This window comes from Lotus japonicus, chromosome 5, assembly GCF_012489685.1.
Source record: "Lotus japonicus ecotype B-129 chromosome 5, LjGifu_v1.2".
Classification (NCBI taxonomy): domain Eukaryota; kingdom Viridiplantae; phylum Streptophyta; class Magnoliopsida; order Fabales; family Fabaceae; genus Lotus; species Lotus japonicus.
In genome coordinates this window covers 11,436,373-11,449,427 of record NC_080045.1, presented here as the reverse complement: position 1 = coordinate 11,449,427, position 13,055 = coordinate 11,436,373, and the positions used below count along the sequence as shown (strand labels likewise).

Here is a 13,055-nt window from a genome sequence, read left to right as displayed (position 1 = left end):
GTCATAACTATTGGGCATCGGTTTTAAGGCCAACCTTGCATCTCCATGCCATCCCTCTAAAATACTAAAAATAATTCCTAATAACTCCCTTATTTCAATCCCCTATTTTAATTCACGGTACATTTTGCGAACCCATTTTGCGGAATTTGCTTTCGGATTTAAAATTGCGAAATGTATTTGTGTTTCACATTTTAAATTACCGCAAATTAACTTTCAGTGAAGTCTTGAAATTAAAAGAAAGAAGAGGCGACACCCAGATGCAGAGTGAGGAGGAGAGGTGTTCACAGTGTGTTTGAGAAGCACTTTGGCATGGCATGACATGGAATAACCACAACGGTGAAGAAAAGTGACGTTTGATTCAGTTTGAGGTTGAGCAAATGTTTATGTATCTGGGTTTTGCCTCTCAAACCCAAACCCAATATATTGGGTACATGAGAAAGTGGTAGAAGATTGGAACGAAAGGACAAATTGAAGTGTAGTACATGAAAGAAATGTAAAATGGGGTTTGTAGTCAAAGTATAAAACTGTTCCGCATTCAAATTTGTGATTTGTTTAATTTGCCTCTCAACATGCAAACAAATTTGCCCTATGTAAAAAAATAATTTATTTTTGCATTCTGCATTTTAGTTTCCGGGAAAAAAAGTATTTGTGAAAAGTAAGTATTTGCAGAGTTACTTTATAAATAAATAGTTCTACACGCACTTTAGGTTGCACAGTGTAAAAATCAACACGGGTTTTGGAAATGGGATGGCATGAAGATGCAAGGTGATGCACCAAAATTAATGCCCTAGCACAGACAAACTGATAGCGCAGCTTCGAAATAAAAACAATGGAAAATGCGAAAGACTAACAGTTATGACCAAACCAACAAAAAGGTGCCTCAAGAAAATTTTATTGATTTTATTGATCTAACCATTGGTGTACTGATATTTCTGTAGCAATCAAATTATTCTGGTTCACTTCAATGGTGAATAATGGTAAAAGAAAACTAGTACACATATCATAGATTATGCCAGCTCGTATCATTTCCATTTGGTTATGATGTGTACTCTGCGTTTATTTTGACATAATCGTAGCTTAAATCACAGCCCCATGCTTGTCCACTTCCTGGTCCATTTCCTGTAAGTAGGAAATGAATATCAATAAGCAAACAGGATAATATTATGAAGATTAAAAGAAATTCACGCCCAGGGTTGTTTAGGTTACAGACTTACCAACTGATATTTGAATTCTAACTGTACCGTGGGACTCCCCAGCCCTTTTAAGATAACTACTCGCCGCATCCCTGTCACGTTTGAAAACTTTAAAACATATAGATAAATAAACATAAAGGATGAATTGAAAAGTATGTGAAATGCTTTTTTTTTGCCCCTCATTCTCTCTTGTCTTGGCTTAAACAGTACATATGGTGATGGGTAATTAGCCAAACACCAATATATCAGGTAGCAGTGCATGCATAGTCGGAGCACAATGCAGATACAAGCATGGATACAATCCAAATTGCATGGATAATGAAGACTTCATGTAGGAAAGAGTACTCATAAAATGGTACATGGGCATATTGCATGATCAGAGGATTGTCAGGTAAAAGCATCATCATAGCAATTAAAAGATAAAAGCATCGCCGCATCCCTGTCACGTTTGAAAACTTTGAAATATATTGCATGATCAGAGGATTGTCAGGCATATTGCAAATTTTATTTTGACTAGTTAAAAAGGAATCAAATAATGTTCTTTTGGCAAGATGGAAAAAGATAGATGACATTATTAGAAAGGTAAAAAATCACTGCATAATAGCAATCTCTTGCTACATAGTCCTAAATGCTAGCTCTGCATGGAAAAACATAGGAGCCTAAACAACAGCATCCAAGCTTTTCCCCACTTGGTGGGGTCAGCCAGATAAACTAGTCTAGGCCATAAATCAAGAGAACTATTTTCATTCTTGAGCTTCTCATCATCTGGACACATTAATAATGTCTAACTCAAAGATTGATATTTAAAGTAAACAGTTCCCTTCGTGTAACAGAAGTGGTAAAATGATGCCTAAACATAGCATCTGAAATTGTACATCAGAAATGGTATTTAAAGACATTTTCTTAGTGTTGATGCTGATTAAGGATTACCTTAAAAAATTAACTGTAGATAAAGCAAGAGAGAAAGGGAGAGATGCACATAAAATATTAAATAATAGAAGTTGTACCGGTCAAATGATTGAGGTTCCCCACCATCCATTAGTAAAATATCCCCCAGTTCCACCCTGAGTAGATTTTGGTTGAAAGAAACCCCTGAGTAACCTGCTGCAGCAGCAATGCGTCCCCAATTGGGGTCTCTACCATATACAGCAGCCTGATGAACATTATGTTTGAAAGTCAGACATGACCAGATTGAAATATTAAAAGAATTCTTTAGTTCAACCATCATGCCTTTACAAGTGAAGATGATGCAACTGAGCGTGCGACTTTTGCAGCTTCAGCCTCACTATTTGCACCAGTCACAGTGACCTGTAAAGTGAGGATGGGATTTGATAATAAATAAAAATTCAAAAGAAGTGAAAATTTTCACTAATCAACATCAACAGAACTTCAAAATCCAGTTATGCAGCAGCCAAATGATAGAGAAACAGACAATATGGATCAAATGAACTAATTAAGTGTCCAAATTAAACGTCAAGAATGGCTTGATTTATCTTACTAAGAAAAGCATATGGACATGAGAGCGTAAAAAGAGAGAGGCCTCTCTTTCTCATTCTCTTGTTCAAAGCCTCTCTACTGCGAGAGTGCAGGAGTGGGGCTGTCATCCTTCTCTGGTGGCAGCCTCACCGTTTCTTTTTCTTTTTATTTTTTATTTTTTATTTTTTATTTTTAATATATTGCTTAAATGTATCAGACATTGAGCTTGGTTATTTAGATCCGCTTCTTTCAAAATGACAGAATAGATGTTTGTGTTGTCTCTTGGGGTGGAGGTCTTAGTTTTCCCTTTTTAAGGTGTCTTTTGCCATTCCCCTTATAATTGGTTCTATCTTGTAGGTAGAAGAGAACTTAAGATCTAACTTGGAAGGATCTGTAATACACTCTTCAACATGCAAAACTTTCTGTATTGATCTCCGCTGTAAAGATGCTTAATCATTGCCTTTTGGGAAGGAGTGCAGCTACATATTAATGGCTAGTTCAAGGAAAATAATGTATTAATTGTTACCATCATTGGGCTTATTCGTAATTGATTCTTTTTATGGAAAAAAACAGAAGACAGAGAAAGTGAGACAACAAAGGTAAATGCAGTACTGATAACTTGATAAGGATGGAGGAAAAAAAGGGTGTGACTGAGGGTGAGGGATAAATCAAACAAAATTATTTAGTTTGATTTTATTTATACTCTTAAACCCAGCATGTAAGTTGACAAGTATTTAAATAGATAAACAAATGCAGGATGAAAACTATCTCTCGTTCTCTTAAGATATGTTCAATCACAAATCATGTAGATTAATATTGGATGTATAAAAGAACAATATAGCATAAACCAACAGTCATGAAGCACAAATATCCTTCATGCAAAAAGCAGACCTCAATGAGGCATGTTGCTCCCTCTCCATCCCAAGCTATAGATTTGGCAAGACCTTGCATTACCTGGAAAGGACAATTAAAAACTTCATATTTACTGAAAGATAACATTGACAAATAATTACAAGCGTCAAGGGTACCGTAAGACAAGATCTAAAGGAAAACAATGATGATAAAAAGGAAATCTCAAGCATCTTTTATTGCAATTTTTGCAAGGGGAGGGGTGACAGGAGAGTTGAGCATGCTGTCAACTCTCTAACCACAACCCAGTGATGTTAATGCGGATGGGGGAAAATAGCGGAAAGCCAACATGTTGTCAAGCCCTCAGCGGAAAATAGCGGACAGCGGTAAGCCCTCTGAGCGCTACGCTACAGCATTATAGCGCCACGATATCCGCTATTTGACAACACAGCCACAACCTTAATAAACAAACATCTGTGGGGAGCAAGGGAGGTACTTCACCATTCATACTACAGTATATCTGATTCCAAATGGAATATGAGATTACCTCCAATGCCACAGTCATAGTCTCAGTACTTCTTTTTTCGGTTATTACTAGAACTATAGAGATTTCATCAAGAGTTTAAGTACATCTTTTTAGTATTTTGTTCAACAGGAAAGACTGAAAATATGAGATGACAAAATAGCTATGAAATTGGACAAGGTGAACATTACCGCATCTAGGCATGCCTGAAGTTGAATAGCCTCATCACTGTCTATTGAAGATATGCAGCCAAGTCCAGACAACCCACTAGCTAATGCAATTACAGTATCATTAGTACTAGTATCTCCATCTACCTGTAGCAAAATGATATAAAAACAAGGTAAGAATCAATCATTATCCAAATAATGAACTAATATCAAAAGAGAAAAACCTTTTTGATGAGAACATGGCATCTCCTTGCTCAAGGGAACTAAAGTAAATTTGGCTGATACTCTTTTGATATATAATCCTAAAATTTCAATTGTGAAATTATCACAAGTTGTTTTTGAATTTTCATTTGGAGAGAATACTGAAAAGAAATTTTATATAAATTATGGTGTAGCCGTGTAGCACCACTATATAACTAACTGAGTTTATATTCTCCAAAAAAAGGGTGAAAATCACGTACAGTAATCTGGTTGAAACTTCGATTGACAGCAATCTTCACCATCTTTCTCCAAACATCACTGGTTACCCGAGCATCAGTAGTTATTACCTAGGATCAATATAGTTAAAAGGAATGCACTAGAAAATCCTTATATACTAAACAAAGAAGCATCAAGAAAAACATACCCCAAGCATGGTAGCCATATTTGGGTGGATCATTCCAGAACCTTTTGCCATTCCCCCAACTCTGACCTTAGTTCCTCCAACCTAACCAATATCAAACAATGATAAGAAAAAGATATCTCACTCTTTAAAATCAGCAACCAAATGTAGAACGTGGGGATGAATGAGAGATTACGTAGTTAATTCCCAAAACTTAATGAGTTAAGGTTTCAGTCGTTACATTACAGGTTCACAAAATTATTGGAAGTCACATGATCAAGACTATTTCTGCACAAATCGAATCTACTGTCCTCCCTCGCTTACCAATAAGACATACGGATCATACTGAAGTTGGAAAATCCAATTATGACTTGAAGGGAGGGGATAATAGCATAGCATTTCGAAAACATTCAAGTTGTTGCTTTATTTGTTTTTCCATTAGTCACAAACTTTGGAAAAATGACACTGTTTATATCAACAACTTGCCCAACTGAACTCAAAACATGGCCATTTTATTAATTTTCCACACAAGTAAATCCATCCATCTGTACAGTGTTCGTGCTACTATTTATGTATGCTGCTTAATAGACTAGTTAAATATGCACTGGTTGTATGAGCATGAAACCAGCGAGGAAAGTAGGAACAAATAATACCAGAGACTCAATTGCCACACTCTTGCTGACAAGATCTGTTGTGGTGATTGCTACTGCTGCAGAATCTGCCCTGTATACAAGCTAATAAGATTTGAAGGCTAAATGAAGGATTGAGAAGTAGACGCCATAAGTGTTGGTCAAAGCTATATAATTTTCAAATTGTGAAAAGAAGGGGGAAAAACCTACATGAATATAATGGTCACTTGATAACCAGAAAATAATAAACATGAGTTTCTTAATATGATTGCTTGTCACTTATATAAATTGACAGTAAATCAAATCACAAAATAGAGGAATTACCCCTCAACTGAAGATGATAGTGAATTCACTAGCATGGGAAGTGAGTTTAAAAGTGCCCCCTGCAAACAAAATGAGAAATATATAGCAATGTAAACAACAGAATTTAAGCAATTAAGCTTGTTCGGATACTTTTAAGGTGGCTTGTCGAGAACTTCAATAATTGCATAGTCTATACCGCATGAAGCAATATCACAAAGGATACAAGCAGATAGGATATAAAATACCATGCACAGAGTCTCTGCTACGTACCTTTTTGATTCTCTGACCAATTACACCAGTGGATTCAACTAAAACTTCTTCTGGCTTCATTTTCAGTAGCTGAAATCATGAACATTACTAAGAAGTAAGAACAAACCTTTTCAACATATTGCACTATAAGCAAGATAAATTTAACACAAAATTAAACAATGCATACCTTAGCAAGGCTATCCACACATTCTATGACATCTTGGTAACCTGCTTCTCCCTGAAGATATGAAAAGACTCAATCACTAAAATATTTATAACATTTAATTTTAAAAAAATGTTAAATTATCTAAGTTCACTGTAAAACATTCATGAATTCCCTAAAGTAACTGCATTTATTAGAGTAATATAGTTACTGCTATGTTAGTGTTACTGTTTAGTGTTATTAGGTAAATGCTGACTGTGTTCTGTTCAGTTAGTTATGCCTAGCTGGCAGGTTTGTTAGAGAGTTAGTTACATGCTTAGCTGTCAAAGCTTAGCTGTCAAGGTTAGTTAGAGTTAGCTTCTTCTGCAAGCTAACAAATCTCATAGTATAAATACTGTAATCTCTCTTGTATTCATCATCTTTTCAATCAATGAAATTCAGTTGAAGATTTTCAACATGGTATCAAGAGCTGAGTACGATCCTTGAAGATCTCTCTCTCTAGATTTTCGTTTTTCTTCTTTCTTCTTCAATCACCATGGCTGATGAAGGTCATGCACAAGAAACTGCAGTTCCTGTTCCAGTTGCGGTTCTTCAACCACAATTGGCCTCTTCTTCTCTGGTTCACAAGCTTGTTCTGAAGCTTGATGATTCCAATTTTCTCTCATGGAAGCAGCACGTTGAAGGCATCGTTAGAACTCATCGATTGCAGAATTTTCTTGTTCATCCTGATATTCCTCCTCGATTTCTCAGTGAGGAGGATCGCGTGAATGCAGTAGAGAATCCTGCATATCAGGTATGGGATCAACAGGATTCTGCTTTGTTCACCTGGCTTCTCTCGTCTCTGTCTTCATCAGTGCTTCCAACTGTTGTCAACTGCACTCAGTCCTGGCAGATCTGGGAAGCTGTGCTTGATTTCTTTCAAGCACAATCGCTTGCACAATCGACGCAGTTGCGATCGGAATTGAGATCCATAACCAAGGGATCAAAGACTGCGTTTGAGTTCCTCAAGCGAATCAAGGCCATCGTCAATGCTCTGATCTCGATCGGAGATCCTGTATCGTTTCGCGAGCACCTTGAAGCGATTTTTGATGGTCTTCCCGATGAATATAGTCATCTCATGACTATCATCTACAGTCGCGAGTTCCCTTGCACGATCTCGCAAGCTGAAGCTATGGTTATCGCGCATGAAGCGCGTCTTGAGCGTTCTCGCACGCGTCAGTTGAGTGCGAATCCTCCGTCAGCGCTCCTTTCTCAAGCTGCGCCACCGGCGACGCAACCTGCACCGGCGTCGTCGTCTTCTTCATCAACGTCGTCGCCGGCGACCTCTGAGGCTAACTATGCTTCAGGTTCCTCTGAAAACACCTACGATGATCGTTCCTATGATAATCGCGGCAGTTATGGTGGTTCTCGTGGTGGTTATGGTGGTCGCAATGGCAGTAACAACTCTCGCGGTGGAAGAGGAGGAAATCGAAGTGTTCAATGCCAGATTTGCAAGAAGTATGGGCATGATGCTAGTGTTTGCTATCATCGCGGTTCATCATCTGGTTCTACTGGTTCTACTGGCATGTTTGGCATGCAGCCAACTGGTTTTGGTATGCCACTACCTATGCATTCTCAGATGATGCCTCAGTTTGGATTCTCTCCCTTTTGTGGTGTTCCACAGTTTGGTGTACCTTCTCAGTTTGGTACATCACAGTATGGAGGCTTTCCAAACATGTTTGGTCAATTTCCTCAAGGTTTAGGCATGGGAAATTTTGCTCAGCAGTTTGGTTTCCAACCATCTGGAGGTTCACAGTGGAACTCTTCTCAGTTTTCTGGTGGATCAAGACCTGGAAATCCTCCAGTTAGAGCTCCACAGGCTATGCTTACTGGACCTACTTCATCTACTACTGGTTCTCACACTCCTGCTGCAGCGAATCTTAGCTCATGGTTTCCAGATTCTGGAGCTACACATCATGTTACCAATGATGCCTCAGTTGTTTCTGACAGTGTTTCCCTAAATGGTAATGATCATATCTACATGGGAAATGGACAAGGTTTGCCTATTATTTCTGTTGGACATGCCTCTTTTCCATCTCCTTATCATAAACACACCACACTCACTATGAATAATTTGCTTCTAGTTCCTAACATCACAAAGAACTTAGTTAGTGTAAGCAAGTTTGCTCGAGATAATCATGTCTTTTTTGAGTTTCACTCATCCTATTGTGTTGTCAAATGTCAGGAAACTTCTAGGGTTTTGCTCAAAGGAACTGTTGGTCCTGATGGTTTATACAATTTTGAAGGGATGCATGTTCCAACCCTTCCTCCAGCTTCATCTGTTTCATCTACATCTGTTTCACCAGTAGCTGCTCCATCTGTCTTCTCTGTTTCAGTTCCTTTGTCAAATGTATCTAGTGCTAGTTCATCTTCAAGTGTACCTAGTGCTAGTTCATTTTCTCTTGTGTCTTCTGTTAATAATGTAGATCCTACTGCCTATGATTTGTGGCATTGTAGGCTAGGTCATCCTCATCATGAGGCTTTACATTCTGCTTTGTCCAAATGTAATATATCCTTGTCTAATAAAGCAAAATTTTCTAAATGTTCAGCTTGTTGTGTAGCAAAGTCTCACAAGTTACCCTCTTCCTCTTCTACTACTGTTTATGCTACACCTTTAGAGCTTGTTTTTGCTGACTTATGGGGCCCTTCCTCCATTGAGTCTTCTTGTGGTTACTCTTACTTTTTAACTTGTGTTGATGCTTACTCTCGTTTCACATGGATTTATCCACTTAGGCACAAATCTGAAACTTCCTCTGTTTTTCTTCAGTTCCAAGCTATGGTAGAGTTAAGATTTAATCTGAAAATTAAGGCTGTCCAAACAGATAATGGCACTGAATTTAAACCTTTACAATCTCATTTTGCTAAGCTTGGCATAGTACATAGATTGACTTGCCCCTACACACACCATCAAAATGGTAGTGTTGAAAGGAAGCATCGCCATATCATAGAAACTGGCCTTTCATTACTTGCCTTTGCTAAAATGCCTTCTCAATATTGGGATCATGCATTCCTGGCTGCAGTTTTTCTTATTAATCGTCTTCCTACTACTGTTTTGGCCAATGAGAGTCCTTATTTCAAGTTGTTCAAGACTCTTCCTGATTACAAGATACTTAGGGTGTTTGGTTGTGCTTGTTACCCTCACTTAAGGCCTTATACACACTCTAAGCTGTCACTCAGGTCCAAGGAATGTGTGTTTGTTGGTTACTCATCATCTCATCAAGGGTACAAATGCATGGATGGTGATGGTAGGATTTTTGTGTCAAGGGATGTTATTTTTGATGAAGTTAAATTCCCCTATCCTACCCTGTTTTCCTCTGCTGGGTCTGATTCATCTGCACATGGAATCACTTCAGAAATTCCTGTTTTAGCTTCTCAAGTTCCTGTTCAGCACCAGCAGCCCTTTCAAGGTCAAGACTCGGTTGCAGCCTCTTCTTCTGGGAATTCTTCTCAGGCTGAAGCTTCTGTTCAGCAACAATCTCCACCTACACCAGCAGCTACTGCCACTGAAGTAGCTTCAACTGGTTCTTCCTCTTCTGCTCCTCTTCCTCAGCCAGTGGGAAATACTCACCCTATGCAGACAAGAGCAAAATCTGGCATAGTCATGCCCAGATTATTTCCAACTTTACTGCTTACTCAAGCTGAACCAGCTACCACCAAGCAAGCACTCAAAGATCCTAAGTGGTTAGCTGCAATGAAGGCTGAATATGATGCATTGCTTGCTAACAATACATGGACATTGGTTCCACTTCCCAGGGATAGGAAGCCAATTGGTTGTAAATGGGTTTTTAGGGTGAAGGAAAATGCAGATGGCACCATCAATAGGTATAAGGCCAGACTTGTGGCCAAAGGTTACCATCAAGTCAAGGGGTTTGATTATTCAGAAACCTTTTCCCCTGTGGTGAAGCCTATAACTATTAGGCTCATTCTTTCCCTGGCCATTACTAAGAGGTGGCATATTCATCAACTTGATGTGAATAATGCCTTTTTAAATGGAGCTCTTCAAGAGGAGGTATACATGCAGCAACCAAGTGGATTTCAGCATGAAGACAAATCTCTTGTTTGCAGACTTAACAAAGCTCTTTATGGCCTTAAACAGGCCCCAAGAGCTTGGTTTGACAGATTGAAGTCAGCCCTTGTGAAGTATGGTTTTAAACCAAGTAGATGTGATCCATCTCTCTTCACTTTCTACACTCCAACTTGCTGCATCTACATACTAGTCTATGTAGATGATATTATCATTACAGGCAATTCCTTGCCTCTGGTTCAGAAAGTAGTGCAGAACCTCAACTCTGAATTTTCCTTGAAGCAATTAGGCCAACTTGACTACTTTCTTGGTGTTCAGGTGCATCATCTTCAGGACAGGTCCTTGCTTTTGACACAAACTAAATATATAACTGACCTTCTTGAAAGGGCAGAAATGGGAGAGGCCAAGGGGATCTCTACTCCCATGGTTAGTGGAGCAAAACTCAGCAAATATGGAGCAGATTACTTTGCTGACCCAACTCTCTATAGATCAATAGTTGGTGCTCTCCAATATGCAACTTTAACAAGACCTGAGATCAGCTTTGCAGTTAACAAGGTCTGTCAGTTTCTAAGTCAGCCTCTAGAAGAGCATTGGAAGGCTGTTAAAAGAATCCTAAGATACCTTAAGGGTACTCTCTTTCATGGCCTGCACCTCAAGCCTTGTAGTTTGCACACTCCAGTCCCTCTTGTGGCCTTTTGTGATGCAGATTGGGGATCAGATCCTGATGACAGGAGATCCACCTCAGGCTCTTGTGTCTTTTTTGGTCCAAACCTTGTCTCTTGGAGCTCCAAGAAGCAAACCCTGGTGGCTAGATCGAGTACTGAAGCCGAATACAGGAGCCTAGCTAATACCTCTGCTGAACTGTTGTGGGTTCAGTCTCTTTTGCAGGAGTTGCAGATTCCTTTTTCTCCTCCTAGGGTGTTTTGTGATAACATGGGTGCAGTGGCTTTGACTCATAACCCAGTTCTTCACACTCGCACTAAACATATGGAGCTTGACATCTTCTTTGTGAGGGAAAAAGTTCTCAACAAGTCTCTTTTTGTGCATCACATTCCTTCTGTTGATCAGCTGGCAGATTTGTTTACCAAGGCTCTATCACCACTTCGTTTTGAAACTCTTCGTGACAAACTCAATGTGATTGAGAAATCACTTTCTCCCCCACCTTGAGTTTGAGGGGGCCTATTAGAGTAATATAGTTACTGCTATGTTAGTGTTACTGTTTAGTGTTATTAGGTAAATGCTGACTGTGTTCTGTTCAGTTAGTTATGCCTAGCTGGCAGGTTTGTTAGAGAGTTAGTTACATGCTTAGCTGTCAAAGCTTAGCTGTCAAGGTTAGTTAGAGTTAGCTTCTTCTGCAAGCTAACAAATCTCATAGTATAAATACTGTAATCTCTCTTGTATTCATCATCTTTTCAATCAATGAAATTCAGTTGAAGATTTTCAACAGCATTGAAACTACACTTTAGATACATTGAATATTACCCACAGTTACATGAAACAGAGAGTTTTAGTGGCCTACCGTAGCTGCATTTGCTTGACCTGCATTAGTTAACACAGCACGTGCCTGACAAGTTGCAAAAATGATTTTTTAGATGGCAGTCATGTAATGCATTACTCAGTACTACCAGCTCAATTAAAGGAGAGAATCAGAGAAATGACTATAGACAATGAGAACACTGGCAGAAACTATGGCATCCCCACTGGATATCATCAAGGTTAATGATAGCACATGTGATGCAAAGCATTCAGTACCAGCTCAAGTGAAAAAGAAAGTATCACCAACATTTTTCCTTACAGTGTTTGAAATGTCTAATGTCTTTTTGCAGTATAACACTGGCGCAGCAGCAACCACATTAGTCGTAAACGACCCTGAAAGACAGAAATTTGGTCACATAAGTGCAAAATAAACACCGCCGGTAAAAATCAAACAAGAGGAAAGCTAAGCTAACCCGCGGATACAGCATCGACATCACAAGTAACAAGTGCAAGATCAGGTTTTTCTCCTACGGCACGCAACCCTCCATACATTCCAGCAGCTTTGAATCCTTCTGCAGCCGTAACTCCTCCTGGAATCTGAAACCTCAAAATCAAAACATTCAGATACTAAAAGTAAGCCAAATAAGTTAATTCCAGTTCAAGTAATAATTAAAGTAGAAAGAAATCAATCACATAACTGAAATTACTATAATGTAAATTGTGCTATAGATAAAAAATGTGACAGGAACTCAAACAATATGTGAAGAAGAAAGGAAAGTGAGGGACCTGACCTGGTTCCATGGACCTTCAGGGAGAAAAATTGGAGCAGCGGGAATGTAAGTAGAAGGTTGATTCGACATAGCACGGATCCGCATAGAAGTAAAAATCTGCAGAACATTAAGAAGATTGAATGAAAGATACATAGAGAAAGAGAATGGTGTTGAAGAAACAGTGAGAGAGAGAAGAGTTACCTTTGGGTTTAGCGAAGTTTTGTGGAGAAAAATGGGGTGAGGAACAACAACACATGAATACATTTCTCTTGTTCCTTGTTCACTGTCAGTGGTGGCGCGGCGCGTTTGTTTCAGCAGAGAACCCTTTTCTTCTAACAAGAGTCAAACTATGATCATATGAAATCAAACATTCTTAACGGAATCTAAAATATTTAAGGATTCTTTTACTAAAATTTCCATTCCAAATAGGGAAACATTATCAATGCGAATGGTATAAATTAGGAAATTCCAAATCAAGCTCTTCTTAAACATTCGACTATACAATATAGGTGACTGTGGGTATCGATCCACGAATTGGATCCAACTGAACCAAATCAAATATATTAGGGTGGATTGAAGTGGATAATTGGTTA

General features: G+C 38.7%; 1 protein-coding gene across 3 annotated transcripts; it reads right to left on the bottom strand.

Annotated features, from left to right (window-relative positions):
- Positions 1-876: 876 nt before the first annotated feature.
- Positions 877-13,005, bottom strand: LOC130717205 (arginine biosynthesis bifunctional protein ArgJ, chloroplastic). 3 transcript variants are annotated; one of them, XM_057567343.1, is made up of 17 exons: positions 12,664-12,997; positions 12,484-12,579; positions 12,166-12,289; positions 12,000-12,085; positions 11,736-11,780; positions 6,178-6,228; positions 6,012-6,080; positions 5,763-5,821; positions 5,463-5,532; positions 4,834-4,914; positions 4,670-4,756; positions 4,233-4,355; positions 3,561-3,623; positions 2,424-2,501; positions 2,201-2,346; positions 1,215-1,285; positions 877-1,119 (listed from the first exon to the last, which is right to left on the bottom strand). In XM_057567343.1, exons 1-17 carry the CDS (start codon positions 12,724-12,726, stop codon positions 1,037-1,039), a joined length of 1,395 nt encoding a protein of 464 aa, XP_057423326.1. In that variant the 5' UTR covers positions 12,727-12,997; the 3' UTR covers positions 877-1,036. The 3 variants fall into 3 exon arrangements, with proteins under 3 accessions (XP_057423326.1, XP_057423327.1, XP_057423328.1); XM_057567344.1 differs by having other exon boundaries at positions 12,012-12,085; positions 12,664-12,995; XM_057567345.1 differs by lacking the exons at positions 877-1,119; positions 1,215-1,285 and adding an exon at positions 1,566-1,632 and having other exon boundaries at positions 12,664-13,005.
- Between the last annotated feature and the right edge of the window lie 50 nt (positions 13,006-13,055).